We start from the raw sequence: 16,844 nt of genomic DNA, 5'->3' as shown, positions 1-16,844 counted from the left end.
TGAAAATATCTAATGGGTCATTAAATAAACATATCTCTAGAAAAGATAAAGCTATTAAAAAGCAAGCAGTGCTATTTAAAAACTAAGTACAGCTGACCACAAGGACAAAGGTGGAAAAATAAACATCATCTCATATTGACAAGGACATAAAGCTTGGTACAGGTTAGTCCCAAAAGAAAGAAACCCAGCTGCTGAACAGTTTATGAAGCCTGAAGTGCCACGTAACCAAATAGTTTACTGAAAGGGATCAGTGACTTCAGAAGAGTGTTTTTTCATTTTACTAGAATTATCGTTCTTTCTTTGGTTGCCATACAAATATGTATATTGGTCTCTACTTAGGGAAGGTAAATCAAGCCCCATAATAAGACACCTTAATAAAAACAACCTCAGAATAGGGCGATGTCTGAAAACAAAACTTTTTTTTTTTTCCTTGTAACTTATTTCCATGGTACATTCTTCCTAATGTGATTGCAAGCATACTGCTGAAACACTGCAAGAAAAAAAAGCTCCTAGAATTGTGAATGTATCAGGCTCTAGGAAATATTAGAGATTTCATGATCACATGCAACATTTCCCACCTAAAAATCAGAAAATCTTCATGCCAGACATAGTGTCAGAAGGGCAATCTTATGGCACATAGTATTCAATTACACATCATAGCATACAAAAGCATAAACCCACCTTTAAAGATACAGCCCTATACTGAAGGTAAAAAAGTAGCATCTATTTACATTTTGCAATGGTGCAACTTCTTCAAATAATGGCTAGAACATTTAATTTTTCTATGTTTAAATACAGATTTTTCTTTCCTCCAACCCAGTGTTTAAAAGGCCCCATGATTTTATCAGGCTAAAGATCTCTGCTATATAGAACCAGGTGGGCCAAATAAAATATTTAAGTGTCGAATCAATAAAAACCTGGAAGTTAACATGACAAAGATGAGAAGGAAAAGTAAAAGAAGAGAAAGATACTGAAATACATTCCTTTCTGTAGGCAATATCACATACATGAATAACAGGGGCATAAACCTCAACTTTAGGTATTCTATTACAACACAGAAAAACAGTATGAGCGTAAGTTTAAAAAAAAAAAAAAAAGATTTTTTTCCCCATTACCACAGCTTCTGAGTTTCTTCCATAATTAAGAAAAGGAGATTCTCTAATTAAACTGCTGGACACAGAATCCCTCTGTGGTTTCTTCTGGCCTTCTACTTACAAGAGCAATACAGTTCAGTGGCTGCTTCTCATACCCACCAGACTGAGCAGCCAAGGGGGTGTGGGGAGGGGAAGGGAAATGAGACAAAAAAAGCTTTGAACCCTGGAAAACAAATCCAAAACACTCAGTTGAACATAAGTATCTTGGGAGAAATCAGAACCACATCAAGCTCTGTACTTTGTAGCTCCAGACTCCACTATATGATAGATTGATTTAAGACCCTGAATTGGGCCACACTCTCAGATTCCGAATAAAATGGATTCTGATCTGACTGCTTGCTAAGGGCAGCTTATCTGTAGCTATTGTTTGTCTTTGTAGATATTTGTCTGACTGCTAGTTTAAGAGCTGCGATGAAGAAGAAAACTTTTAGAGAACTTCATACAATTTATGCTTTATATGAACCAACTTTGAAAGTCACAAAAGAAATCTGGGGGAAGTTGGAGTAGCAGACACAGTCATCAAGAATATACGAAAAACACAAACTCAAATTCTTTCAATTTTTCTTGTAGCCCTTTCTATCTTTTTTCTTATTCTGGACTTTAATGGAAATACTGAGAGTCAGCAGCAAAGTTTAAACCTTTTTCTCTTTTCCAGTCACAGACTAGACTGTGTCAGACAGGGCACAAATTTTGTAGCACATATCAGCTTACTGCAGTAATCATATTTTGATTCACATATATGATTACATCACATACATATCTGCAATTCATTTTCTTTTGGGTAAGCATTTTTACATTATTCAAGATAACCATTAATATGTATATTAAAAAAGAGAGTTACTACAAAAGTAAAAGGATCTTTCAAAATGCTGCTTGGTTCTGAGTGCTCTTTTACTTTACTTTAACTGGCAGAAGTACTTTGAAATAAAGTACACTCACTCCTAGGAATGAGCAGGTGCCTTGTGTTGCTCAGCAGTGGCCTCTCACATTACAAAGGAGCAGCACTGCCATGCATTTTTCAGGGGAGGAAAGATGTTGACTGTGTTACAGATCCTGCAGGGATGGGACTTCCTATGGCTCTTGAGCGTGTAAGTTTGTTGCAATACAAGAGTTTCTTCCCAATTGAGACATATTATTGGATCCAGATGGCATTTTAAACACCAGGAATCTTTGTCAAACAACATAACTTTCAAAGAAAAAGCTGTTTAACCACTAAAGGGATATTTTAATGTATTTTTGGAAAATTAATATCCAAAGCTAAAAGTATCAATTAACAATCCAGCATTTCAGCAATAGGTTACCACATAAATAGTTTTCAGCATTAATAAATGCAACTAAATTGCACAGTTTACATGTTACTGGACTATATACAGGATTTTCCACATTATAGGCAAAACCCAACCCTATATGCTGTGGTGCATTAAGGGACTGGCCTGCCTCACTCACGGTTGTGCTCATCAGCTGCTGATTACAACTCCTAGTGAAAAACACCGCCTACACCTGCTCTGTTCTAACCAGCATGCACTAACCATATGCAAAATCATCAGCCTCTTTAACATACTACTAAAGAGGTGAAGGATTTGTGTTTACCCAGTATTTTGGGCAGGTATCACTTGCTGTGCTGATGGTTGGCTGTATAGATGAGGGGATTGATTTTGAGTACACAATCGGATGTCAAGCAGAACCTAACTTGAATTCAACTAATTCCTTGTTCAGGGACCAAACTAAACATTCTTCTCTTATCTTCTCATTGCTCACTGTTTCTCCATCCTAGATCACTGTGCCTGAAACAGTACTCCAACTACAGTGTCCTCAACATATGTATTTGGCAAGGAGGTGCAAGCCACCTACCACTACAACAAGCAATGCTGGCTACAATTTTTGCAGCTCCACCATCAGTAATGGTGAGGAGCATCAGTAGGGATGAAGATACTGATGAGCAATTTTGGGGGGACTTTTAACGTAAGAGTGGCCCTTTGTGCAATGCTGTAACTAGTAACACCTGGTGAAAGATCATGTTGTAGCCCTGGGGCGACCAACAGTAACCACTGCAGAACTTTAGGCTGACAGAAGTCTTCTTTTGGTCACTTGGACAGAACTTACCATTAGGCTGTACAGGCACATAGACAATATAAGGGCTGCCTTTTACTGCTAAACCTAATACAGGAGATTGATTCTGCCACAGAACCAGGCTGACTCAACTTCCTCATCCATCTCTTTTCCCTCCATTCAGCCTTCTTCTCAAACATCTTTGACATGTAGTCTTCCCCTGTCCTCTTCCAGCTGACAGGCACTGTAGTACAGGTGGCAGATCCTTGTAAGCAAAACCAGCGGACATTTAGCCTATGCAGGGCAATCTAACTAGTGAAAATGGGAAATCTAACACAATGTTTTATATTTCAAGAATACATGCATTTTTAACAAGAAGCAATGACAAACAAGACAAGGAAAGTAAATCTATCCACACATGAAAAAACCCTTCAGTTCTGGAAAAGTTTAACCCTTCCTCTTGATCACAGGCATCATGGAAAATTGGGCTCTAACTTGGTACGCTTTTTGCAAACCAGACAGCAACATCAGGGTAATTGTTGGACAGAATAAGCCAAATTGCTTTAATTCCTCAGAAGAGCCTAATACTGGTGAATGGAAAGAATGAATCAAAAAGGAAGTAACTTTTGATTCTGTACTATTCTGTTTCTTACAGGACTTTGGAAAGAGTTTGTTTCATTGCTATTTTTTAAACTCATTTCATACTGCACATTTTAGGACATTCATTAAAAAAGAAAAACATTTCAGTATTAATATTACAATAGAGTTGCATAAAAAGCAGATCAAATGGTGTGCATTACAACACCTAAGATTAAACAGGAAGAAAAAAATCTAAACTAATTTAGCAACAAAGCAGAGGTGTTGAGTAAAAAAAAAAAAAAAAAAAAAAAAAATCAAAGTAAGTTTGTTTGGTTTTTTTAAAAATATGTATGCCAAGAGCTGCCCCACAGCATTTCCTCAAAGTCTTGAGCTAAATCTTGGACTTGCAGAAATAACACACACTGAGCTGTTGGCTGGATGGAAGCGAACACAAAAGACACCCTATTTTAAAGGAAGTACCCCTGCCTTAGAAACAAATGCTGTTCTGCCAGACATTAAACACTCTTACTCACCAACAAATGCTGTTCAAAGTGTGCTGCTGATCAGGAATGGCTACTAAGCTGCTGGAAGCTAAAACTAAATAAGATATTGCAGCTCTTCTCCAATTTAAATGTAAAGGTGAAAAAAATTAGGAACTGAACTAATTTATCAAGAATTATCCATCCTTCGTCTTTCCCTGAAGACAAGTTTTATATTACATGTCAATTGTATTTTTCTTTTGTAATGAACAACTTCTCATTGAAATTACTTATTTCAAGGAGAAATTATTGTTAATTGAAAATACTCCTTAGTTTAACTTCCTTTAGAATAGTCAACCAGAGGTATGCAAGCAGACTAACCACAGGCTGACTCCATATTGAATAGCTATTAATAGCTTCTCTTCAGGATTACCCAAGAAATTCTTAAGTCTCTCTTTTTGCAGATCTGTCACTTCACTTTTTGGCACCCATCCAAATCATGTCTTTACATCATTTTGCCTTGGTTATAAGACCTGAAGCCTGAAACATTTACTTCATTGTTTGGGAAATAACACAGCTTAGAGGAAACTCCAAAAGATTGCTTTCATCCAAATGTACTGGCACAGAGAAATTCAGTTAAACAAAGATGATGGGGAAGTCAAATGGAAGGGAGGTGGTAAATTCTAAATGATATTTAATAACAGACTAGCAAAAAATGTCATTAGACATGGGGTATGGGGTATATTTTTAAAGAGCTTATAAAGTATACGTAATCATTGGCTCCACCACTGTTTCCTTCCTTTTTAGATCAAATATTGATCGCTGTTCAGCCTTAACTATACCAAGCCAAAACCATTAGTGCCTGTGTTTTATCCAGATTCTTCCCTAGGCACCTTGATAGGTTATTTGATAGACTGACCATTTTTTAATTCATGTTCCAAAAAAACAAACTCCTACTTAGCCTTTTACCTTTCAGGCATTATTGTAACTGCTTGCCTTTCTGGAGGGAATGACATTTGTGCGCTCTGGCAGAGAAAAATGGAAAAATGTGTTAGTCAGCACCTAATAGCCTACAAAGTTACCTTAGAGCTTTGCAACATGTGCTACAGTCTCCTGTGCACCAAAGGGTATTTTGACAACTGCTCAATTTGTGTTTTTTGTGACCTTTTATCACAAAAATAGATCAAAACAGCTCCAGACGCTTTGTTCGGAGCCACAGTTTCTATTCATAGAGGCCAGTGGCTTATAATACGCTATTCCATCTGGGGCTCATTAAGAATAATTTCCCCCTGTTTACACTTTGAGATTAGTTTAGAACTTTAAGGCTGTCACTCCATTTTTAGTTTTCATACGCTTAAAAAGGAAGGTTAAATACAGAGGTGACAGGAAATTAGGGACCAAGTTGTGGTAAAACTCTAGAGAAAGAAACAAGTGTGGCATATTACAGTTGTGATGTCAAGAATAATACTGCTTGAATAAAGCCAAGACTACACAATTTGCCACATTTGCATGGAGTGGAGTCTGCAGGTTAGCAATGCTCATTTATACAGTTCTTACTGTACTCAAGATTTCTTAGGGCATTTATCTAAAGCAACAAGCTAGGTTGTTTTAGCTTAGTGCCATTACACACAAGTGACTAGAAAAAGACACATAACGTGCCTTCCCAGTGATCTCCATTTGGACATTAATAGCAAACAAAATCTGGTGTCCACCTGAAGAATACATTTTGGTAGAAGTACCAGTCAGATACAATTGCAAAATGTGGGTTTTATATGCAAATTGAAGTGCACTGTCAAACATATGAAGCAATAACTTCGCTTGGCTAATAACAGATCTCACATCTACTACTACACGTGACTTTATAAGTACCCTACATTAACAGATGATATGGCTTCAAAATCTGCTTTTCGTATTATACAAGACCATGTACATTTTTTCCTCAGCATAACTTTTTGTGACACTTTCAGACACAGTTATGACTTTTCAGCAATGCTGCTAGCTGTTAGAAGACACCAAAAAGTAGAGGAGTAAAACCAATCATGCGGATAACATCACACACTAATTTTCAAGTGTGAGTTCTGAAGAGTTTAGTAAAGTCCTGCTACTTCTTTCAGTAAGGAAGTACTGCACTCTATCCGAATCCATTGGGTAACAGGAAGATTATTTCCCTTTAGTTTCCTAAAAAATTAAGTCAGAAATACGGTTCATGTGACTCTCCTCCTAGCAGTGGGTACTATTTAAAATGTTACTTTATATGCTTATGACTGCTTCTATTGTATTATCTTCACCTCAGCACACCATTAGAGCTTGCTAAAATCTACTACTTTTAAGTACTTCTGCTTTAATTATCATATATCTGAGGTTGCATAAATAACACCTCTACCATTGTAGCTAATTAACACATAAAGCAAACCTGTCAGGTTCTTAACCACCATTTATGAAGACACTATTTAGGATTTTGCTTGAACATTGCCACAGTGATTACATAAAAGGAATACATTTCCAACAATTGCACATCTTGACCAGAAAGAATTTTATTTCTAAAAGCATTCTGAAAATATTTTTAAAAATGTGTTTCATGTAATGCCTGGATGGAGGGAGAGATACATACATACATGCATACCTACCTGTAATTAAAAAAAAGATTATATCATAGCTTATATATTTATATTCTATCAGTCCACCTATACTATCAAGATAAACATCAAATCACAATTTCTTCCATGGAAGAATTATCTTCCATTTGTTCTAAGCACTGAAATACAAAGAACAGGTGTTTGGATTTAATTCCAAATGAGAAATGCAGCTTTTTGGCATGGAAACAGTTTAGCAATGGAGAAGGCTGAAATGTGGAAATTTGTTGGCCTGTTTCTGTGTTTACTTGCAGCACTATGACACTTACAGGTTGCACTGTTAAATACTAACCCAAAAATGAAGATGGAAGTGATCAAATTAACACAGTCAGATCACGGGTCAGGTCAAAACATACACACATGGATATGATCCTTAAGAGTACTCAGTACTAGTTTATAACAGTTCTATTGATACACAGGGAAAATCTTTTTTTGCCTCAAAGGATTTCTTTTCAAATGAAAATGAATGAGTTATATCAAGGCTAAATACTTTACAGTGTTAAATGCTGAAAGATTTAGGACTTGATTTTGTGTCCTCTAAACCCACAAAGGACAAAGGTTTGGCTTCATTGCTTATGTGCATTGCTTTGTTCATATCTGTCGCCACCCTTGTTTGTATGGTATCTTTTTGAAGGTCCTCTATCAGCCAGATAAGTTCAACTTATCACTGGTAATTTTTAAAACTAGAAGGACATAGCATGCATTGTGGCTGAAAAATCATTAGGATTAAGATTGTCAGCGTATTACATCTGAATAAGCAGTGGCATAGTTCCCACACAATTACATTTATATAAAGCAAAACAAAAAAACCACCCCAAAACTAAAAGCAAAAAGCACGGAACAATAGTCTGTTGAACTTAACCTCTTGAAATTTATCATTAGGCTTGCTGTTCTATTGTTGCTACTATGTTTTAGCTTGCTTGCTTTCTTTTATGAGCTTACTAACAATGCTCACAAAGTCAAAGATTCTTCAAAAAATGAAAATACAATGATAAGGAATAATAATTAAAAAAAAGAAATAAAGAGCACGGGTCAGCAAATGTAGATTGTATTGGGAGCCAGGCACCATTCCCAGCTCTTCCACTCACCCGCCGTGTAATTAAGGGCAAATCTTTTCACCACTCTAAACAATTCTGTTCTCTGCCATCTCCTTAAATTATAATGTTTTTGGCAGCCCAAAGAATACTATTTGTATATCCTTATACATATACACATGTGTGTATACATACACACTGCATGGCACAGGAGGGCTCCATGTAGAAGCTATAAGAAGAATAATAATGATAATATGTTGTAGTTTAAATAATAAAATAGGAAATAGCCTTAGAAGATTTTTTTTTTTAGAGTACTCTTAAATGAAGGCTTTCGAAAAAAAATTCAGAACCACCCATTCTAGCCCTAAAATCTCACCAAACCCACTGGAAGCAAAACTCCTCAGGTCCAAAACACGCAGAATGGATCCAAATGCGTCTGAATTAGATCTATTTGCCAGCATATTTCTACTACTACCACAATAAATACCACCAATAGACAACCTTGGATTTTATTCCATAAACATGCTGATGAGCCTAAAGCAACCAAATTGAACTCATATAAGAAATCTATAAAGAACACCTAACTGTCAGTGGAGGAACACTTCTCAGATAACAGTCATTTAATTTGTAACCTCCCAGTCCTGATCTTTGCGGAAAAGCTACTTAACATCTTCCAAGGACAAGCCTGAGAACCAAGATTGACAAGTGGATAATGAGATAAGTGGATAAATAAGATTTAATTGTAGTAGTTTTATGGCACATTGCGATCTCCTCTCCTTCTTTCTTCATCTTAGGGATATAAATCTTTCCCCTTAGGATAATATATTACCATCTCTTTGCCATCATGCACCTTTCTTCCCTTCCAATCTCTTTCACCAAATCTACCTTGTCTTTCAGAGATGGCTCATAATGAAACTATGAGCTGACTTTTGTTTAGCTTTCAGATCTGCTGTATCTATTTCAGGGACTGAAGAAGGGCTTGAACGCCTGAATCCTTCTTTAGTTTTTCCATGTATGTTGCCGTATCTAACAAATGTGTTAGATTTATCTACAAAGCCCATCTCAGTTATGTCCTTCAGTCACCAGTTACCCCAAAACAACTGTACTTGTTTAACAACTGGTTTGTTTTTTTTTTTAAAAAAAAGCCAGGTATACAGTACAACCCAGATTGTTTTAGACCTCAGTTTTTATCTATACCCCCTTGCCTAGTGTTTCTTAATAACAGGTTTAGGGCTTTCAGAGTCTGTTAATCAAAGAGATGGTTCCTGGACTACGTATCATCCATATCATACGTAGCACTCACCTTTCCACCCTCATCGAATTTTCCGACATGAAAAAACCATTCTCGAGAACAGAACCAGGTTGGCATGATCACAGTAGGTCCATGGGAGGTAAACACCTAGGAAAAAGATGAAAAAAGCCAGTCTTAATTAACAGAATGTCAAAACCAGCATCTGTTGGAGGATGAAGTAGACCTTACACATTCACCTGAAATCCTGCAAATACTTATGCCTATACTTAACCTTCAGCAATTTTAAGCACTGAGAAATGCAAGTGCTTAAAATATAGCATGTGCTTAGTGTTTAAACTGCAGTGTATACCAGCACCTTTGATGTGTCACAGCCCAACAGATGAATCTACTTCCTGCTTCATATTCCATAACCTTCTCTTCTATCATAAGTTGCAACGCATGCAGAGTACTTCAAACTTTATTTCAAATTTAGAGAAGTATACAGGAAATTACACTTCTATTAATAATGGTGATATTGATATCAAAGTGAATGAATTGAGAAGAATCTTAAAAAGTTAAAAGTTCTTAAACTTAATCCTACAATTGTTGTGCATTGATTTTCCATTTTATATTCCTTACACATATATTAAGTAGGAACTTCCACTGATATTTTATTTCTGCCAAAGACACTTAAATCTTAATCAAGTTTGGACAAGTAAGATGCAATTTATTTTAAACATTATCAGAGCACTATGGATTTGCTACCCAGTGATACCTACCTTAAAAGGTTGTTGGACAGAAAATGCTTTAGGGACTGAAAAGGGAGTGGCTATTAATTTCATCCTCTTGACTAGTGACAGCCAAGAACTATACAAATGGGTCTTTGCAGCTTTAAACAAACTTGTTGTAAACACAACTATGAAATAAACCAGAATCTGGATTATGGAAGGTAAACTGGTTCTTTCTTTTATTACAAGATGAAGTATCCAGCCAAACAAGAAACTGAATTTGTCACACAGAATGCACAAAGTTCAGACAGAAGACTGTGCCTGCTTCCAAGAACCACACAGGAAACAGAGCACAGCCTGGTTTATGAAGGCAGAAGAAAGAAACCTCGCAATTACTGCCAGTCTTCAAACAGTAATGAAAATGCTGATCTTATGAGCAGATGATTTCATAGCATGCTATAGTGGTACTATTAATATTCCTGTAGAGTTGAAATTTTTAAACATCAGTGCATGAATGTAAATTTTGTCACGTGCATCTAAGCATTTACACTTTAAAAGTGCTCCTCAATTTCAACCTGAAATGGAGCTCCTTAAACTCTTCTTATGTCTGGCAGCTTCCATTTCCACAAATAAACATAGATTTAAAACCCAAATTTTACATGCTCAGTTCTACACAGACACATAGACCAACTCTCCAAACAAATTAGGTTAGAAATCTAATCAAAATTCAACAGCTGATCTACTTGCACTCTTCTTATGGCATGAACCATCTGACCAAACACAGGCATCCACTTTAGGGTAAAACACACTGCATGCTAACTCCACAAACGTAATGATAGAACTTCACTGTCCGTAAAGGGGCCCTAGGATGACTCATGTTGATATAGACACTCAAATTTTAGGCAGTCATATTTAGTCAGAATAATCCTATCACTTCATGGCTATAATTTAACACATTAGCAGCTTGTTCATAACTGAAATACGCTAGCTTCAGAGGTGCTAAATGTGAAAAACTCCCCCCAAAAGTCAGTGGGAGCTGAAAGAGTCAAAACAATCCCAGAAAATCAGAGCAGACATGATTACTCAGTACATGGTTATTAGCTCCACACTAATTACAAGGGCAATTGAATGTAGCCTGAACCAAACAATGACCAAACAGTAATCCCATAAGAAAACAACAGTAGGGAGAAAAGCTAGGCTAGAATGCATTGCATTGAATCTCATTTCTGAATGAAAGAAAATCTTCAAAGAAAGTCTTGAGCCTATTGGTATATGTGAAATGTGTTTGGAGAGGCTAGAATGCCATTTCCTTAGTGCAGCCACGTTCATCAGAGAACATAAATGCACTTAATCTTAAAGCTGTAGCTCAATGTAATTAGTCATGCTCATGTACAAAGAGCATACATCCCAAATATCTTGGATAATCTGTGTTCCGTTGACATATATACTTAAGTGAAACCAAACAGAACAAATTTGAAACACTGAGAAAAGAAAAAACATCAAAATGTCACTTATGTTAACATAGATGATATGATGATGATGATATAGTAGACCATCACATACTACATACACTGATGTCTCTCCTAAATCAAACAGTGCTCTATGGCTCACTGTCCACCTCAGAAAAGACGCTAGAGGGGAACCACACAGACAAAACTGAGACTGATGATGCCACATATGATTTCAGGGTCCTATCCTTCAAGAAAGTGTTTGAACCTGGAACAGTACACCAGCTAAGAGTCAATGAATTTGTAAATAAGCTTTTTCTATATGATTATTTATAATGCGACATCAAAATAAACTTTAGGAAATTTAAATTTGTGCTGCTGCCAAAATGTACAAATTCATGCTACCTTGTCCCTTCCTACACCAATGACAACATTTGTGAAGCTGAAATCCTTTTTTTTTTTGTTAGCTTAGTTTTCAGCTGGATCTGCTCCCTGATCCAACTAACCACAAAAACACTAGTGTTACCACAAAGTAGGACATAGGAAAACACAGCACCCAACACAGAGAGGACAGCAAGACCATTTGTCATGGTTCAACCCCAGCCAGCAACTATGCACGACGCAGCTGCTCACTCACTCCCCCACATCCAGTGGGACAGGGGAGAAAATCGGGAAAAGAAGTAAAACTCGTGGGTTGAGATAAAAACGGTTTAATAGAACAGAAAAGAAGAAACTACTAATAATCATGATAACACTAATAAAATGACAACAGCGATAATAAAAGGATTGGAATGTACAAATGATGCGCAGTGCAATTGCTCACCACCCGCTGATGGACACCCAGTTAGTCCCGGAGTGGTGATTCCCCGCCCCCACTTCCCAGTTCCTATATTAGATGGGACGTCTCATGGTATGGAATACCCTGTTGGCCAGTTTGGGTCAGGTGCCCTGGCTGTGTCCTGTGCCAACTTCTTGTGCCCCTCCAGCTTTCTCACTGGCTGGGAATGAGAAGCTGAAAAATCCTTGACTTTAGACTAAACACTACTGAGCAACAACTGAAAACATCAGTGTTATCAACATTCTTCACATACTGAACTCAAAACATAGCACCATACCAGCTACTAGGAAGACAGTTAACTCTATCCCAGCTGAAACCAGGACACCATTCTTTTCAGCAGCAGCATAGATAATCCATAAATAATCTCTAACCTGATGGGGGAACTGTATGCTCAAAGTCTAAATTTACAGTACATCTATATTAATTTAAGAGCTCTCCCACTCATCCTGCCTCTGGCTATACATCCCAGTCACTTATAACAGCATTGGCACTCACCTGGCCCCATGCTCAGCTAGATCAGAGCACTACATCAGTAAGAAAGCTATTATTTTCTTTTCTTTAGTGTTCATTTTCTATAGCCTTCGTTCTCTGAATCTGTTCACTGTAGGGTCAGACTAGCGATACTGCTGACATATTGGAGGGGGAAGGAACAAGCTTTGGAGAAGAAAACAAGACCTCCCTTTTTGGTCGTTGCTCACAGTTAATCAGTCCATCTGAAACATAAAACTGCACCCTCTGTCTGAATACTTGCACTGATGGGAGAGGAACTTACTCAGGAAAAACACTAAACTCCTAACAACTGTATTGAAATACTGCAGCATCTGCAAACTTTTGAAAACTACCTTCAAGAGCTTTTGAAATGTCATCTTCAAGAAAGAAAAAAAAACCAAAAAACATCAACCTTCTGCAGTTTGGAAATTCTAGATTTCAGCTCAGTTTAGTCAAAGGGGAAAGTCCCCTCTGGATTTCTTTTTTGCCTACTCTTGCCATACACTCTGGCCAAGGTGTTAAAAAATAGCTGAATTGGCTTACTTTGTGATAAAAGCTGCAACTTCTCACTTTGTGAGATTGCCACTAAAGATTTTATCCATAAATCTCTTAGATTGCGTGGACTGGAACAAAAGAAACAAAGAGGACATGCTAGCCTTAATCTGAAAATCAATCAGAAGCAGAATTTGAATTATGATGCAGCTCTGTAACTACTATGTTTAGTTTTCTTGGAAATGTTCTCCAGCTCTGCCCAACAAATGTACTGTATCACCCTGGAACCTCAGTGGGTTTTCAGTCCTCCTCGAGGAGTTAATTCAGTATATTGGAAAGCAGTTTGGACCTGTGAACCTTTCACACACAGCTGTATTGGAAGATTAATGCTTAATAATAGTTGTTCTCAATTACTGTACACTGCATGCCGTAAAGATTATCATAATATAATCTAGTTGAATGAAACCAACTTGTTAAAAACCAACTACAGAGCTTGTAGATGAAGGTATAAATCTGCTCAGATTTAGAATTCCTGAAGAACACAGTGTTGTCATAACCAAATTGGAATCCATCTTCGTCAGTTTCCAGGTGACGGAAACAGGCTGCTATTTCAGCACTGTATTTGTTAAATTATTTAGAACTTTTTTTGTCATCTGGTTTTATTCCAAGGATCAAGTAACAAGTAATTGAAACTGATTTACTCTGGTTTGTTCTTGCTAACTGTTTCGCTATTGAATTACATTCAACTATCACAGAGATTCTCTGAAAATATATCTAAAGAATATAAAGAGTTGATAAAGTGGCTTTGATTTGTTGTGTTTCAAAGCTGTCAACAGCACATGTAAGTCTGGTCCCCACTGATGCTCACTTCAGATCATGTCAGCAGTCAATATGAAATTTAAGTTCCAATACTGAGAAAGGCATTCATGTGTTTATAGTAACTCTTCAAGGAAACATACATTTCCTGAAGCAGCAAATCAAAATCTAACAGCAATGTGGCAAAAGAATACATGCAGATGACAAAACAACCTTATCACGTTATGTCATACAGAATACAGAGGGGAAACCAGGCAGTTCACAAGAGCAACATATTTAATCACGGGCCCAGACTGCTTTCCAATGTAACAAGCTAATTCCCCCAAATACACCACACATTTAATTCTGCTTATGCTATAGCATTTATGAAAATTATATCCACACAAATCAAGGATTAGAAACAATCTCTTATGTCATGATAAAGAAAACTTTCCAATACCCAGGGTATTGGATACAATACACATTAGAAGGTGAAAAAGAAAACAAAACAACAACAACAACAAAAAAACAAAACAAAACAAAAAAAATCACATGGCAGAGGGCCATAATGATTGTGAGCTGTAGGTAGACCACAGGCTAACGGACATCACTCCTGACTTAGAAAAAATTATGTGTTAAGATACCAGTGCATTAATTCAGCAGTGAATGTACCAGGACCTCACTACTAAAGATTACCAGGTTTACATCCAGAATCAGGTGCGTGTATTAGTGTGACAGAAGAGGTATGGAAGGTAGGGAAGAGAAGAAAAGACTGCTTATCTTACTTCAAAAAAGTATTCAGCAAATAAGATTTTTCAAAAAAAGAATTACAACAAACTTTATTAAGCTTTAAGGAACCCGAACACCCAATCTGGTACAGATTACATTCAGTTAGTTTATATTGTAATGAACTGTTTTACCCTTTCATATGCCTATATAAATAATTGCCTGTATCACATAATCATTGCATGCTTTGACATTAGCTGAAAATCCCTGCTCTAAAGAAGCTGGGATCTGGCAGAGCAAAAAGTACATTTCAGAAATAAAACATGCCATGACTCTCCATACCGAAAGGTTGATATATACATAGTAATTCTGGTACAGGCTTGACTAAAATTCAGCACTACTTAACCTTCACAATCCCAAACTCTACTTAGCAACAAAACTAATCAAAAAGCATTCAAGAGTCCTGAGAATTGCTAATGCCAGTGAATACAGAGAGCATTCAGCACCTCCGAGAAGGTATTCCAGTCCTGCTCCTGGAAAATTTATGACCTACAGCTTCCCCATGATTTCCTCAGGATTTGAAGCCTTAACGAAGGCTGAAATGTTTCACAGTTTGCGGGAAACTCGGACTCTTTGCAAGAATGGAACCAATGAGAGCAGCTGTAAGATGATGCTTTCTCAGTTGCTGTATCTATTTTTATATCTAGGGTTTCCTACCACTGTTTGAAGGGACCTACATTGTTTCTTTTCTGTAACAACTAGCTAGATTATACAGCTAGTTTCCTTTTCAGTATATAGCTGGGAGTAGAAGTACTGCACCGCAGAGATGTTCTCTCACACCTCTGAGTACAATCCCTTCCAACATTTCAGAACTTAATTGATGTTCAAATTAAGATACTATTAAAAAAAAAGGGGGGAGGGGTTATAAAAAGTTTATAAAAGTGATGTCTCTCTCTCTTTGGTCAATCTTCCACACAAATACAGTCCAATGATCAAATCTGTGTACAAGCTGTAGTAATAATAATTTATGTTTGATACTTTTAGCTACACAGCCACTGTATGATTGACACTTAACTTTTTTGAAATATACATAAAAAGTCTTAAGCCTATTCAAAGGTGCAGCCAGTCAATAGTATAGTACAGAATACCTATGTAAAAGTATTACATGATTTATGGACTGCCAGGAATATACATAAATATTAAAAAAAAAAAAGAAAGAAAAAAGATTCTGCATTCAAAGTTATTAGAATCCTAGTTATATAGGCTTAATAATAACACCAAAAGGCTGTTATTCCTGAAAGCCCAGAAGGTTAACCAAGACATAAATGTTATTACATGAAAAGCTGATGTTTGCTTTTTGTTTTATCTTTTTATGCAGATTAAAAAGAAAAACTGTTCATTAAAATATTTATGGTATATTTTAATACTTTCTAAAGCATACCTAAATCTCGAGGGACACAATGCATGAATCTCTCATACAAATCCCTGCTCCCCACTTCCCTACATCCCAACACTTCCAAGTTCTCACAATGTAACCAGACAACAGTAATGAGAGAAAAGTTGAGAGAGCAGTAGTGCTAGGAGAAAAAAGTTGAATTTGTTTGAACTGCTGCAACGAACTCCCTTGTCCCTCACAGTTTATAACATTCGTAGTGCTTTTCGCCAGGCCATTCCCTTTAAGAAAAACATGACAGTCCTCTGTATAGCTATTTGACCATTATACCAAAACATAAAATTCTATACAAATAGTATTCCCTATGTCATAAAAAATTTTAATATCGAGTCTCTGCACTGTTGGATGTGAAACCACCATCTGAAATGATTAAGAGGGTGTGTATTAAAATGGCAACACCTCCTCTTGACATCTCTGGCTACAACAGAGTGCCACAAAGAATGAAATGCAGGGTAAAGACTGCTTATATCAGGCTGCACTCTAGCTAACGTGGTTTTTTTTTTTTCTCCTTTAAATCTGCTGCTGAAAGGAAATCTGTTTACAAATTTCTAAAGGTAAATATATTAACTTTGGGTTTATAGTCTAATACATACGTACTGAATTAGCTGTGGTTTTGCTTTATTTGAGCTAGCCCATGCCAGCCTCATTGTGCTGGATGATTGAGAGCCGACTATACTGCTGAATATCTCTTATTCGTAGTTGAATGCTCCTAGTAA

At 36.8% G+C, this 16,844-nt stretch overlaps 1 protein-coding gene across 11 annotated transcripts in view; it reads right to left on the bottom strand.

The window, feature by feature from the left end:
• B3GNTL1 (UDP-GlcNAc:betaGal beta-1,3-N-acetylglucosaminyltransferase like 1) overlaps window positions 1–16,844 on the bottom strand; it is a 141,980-nt gene that overhangs the window by 38,311 nt on the left and 86,825 nt on the right. For all 11 annotated transcript variants that reach the window (XR_011327190.1, XR_011327188.1, XR_011327186.1 and 8 more), the window contains one exon: window positions 9,232–9,327. Coding sequence is in view for 6 of the 11 variants with exons in the window: in XM_069798916.1 (XP_069655017.1) it covers window positions 9,232–9,327 (96 nt within the window). In the remaining 5 variants the exon portion in view is untranslated. The remainder of the gene's footprint in view (window positions 1–9,231; window positions 9,328–16,844) is intronic.

The sequence above is a fragment of the Haliaeetus albicilla genome, chromosome 12, assembly GCF_947461875.1.
Source record: "Haliaeetus albicilla chromosome 12, bHalAlb1.1, whole genome shotgun sequence".
Classification (NCBI taxonomy): domain Eukaryota; kingdom Metazoa; phylum Chordata; class Aves; order Accipitriformes; family Accipitridae; genus Haliaeetus; species Haliaeetus albicilla.
Note: the sequence above shows the minus strand (reverse complement) of the source record. Positions and strands in the feature narration are given on the sequence as shown.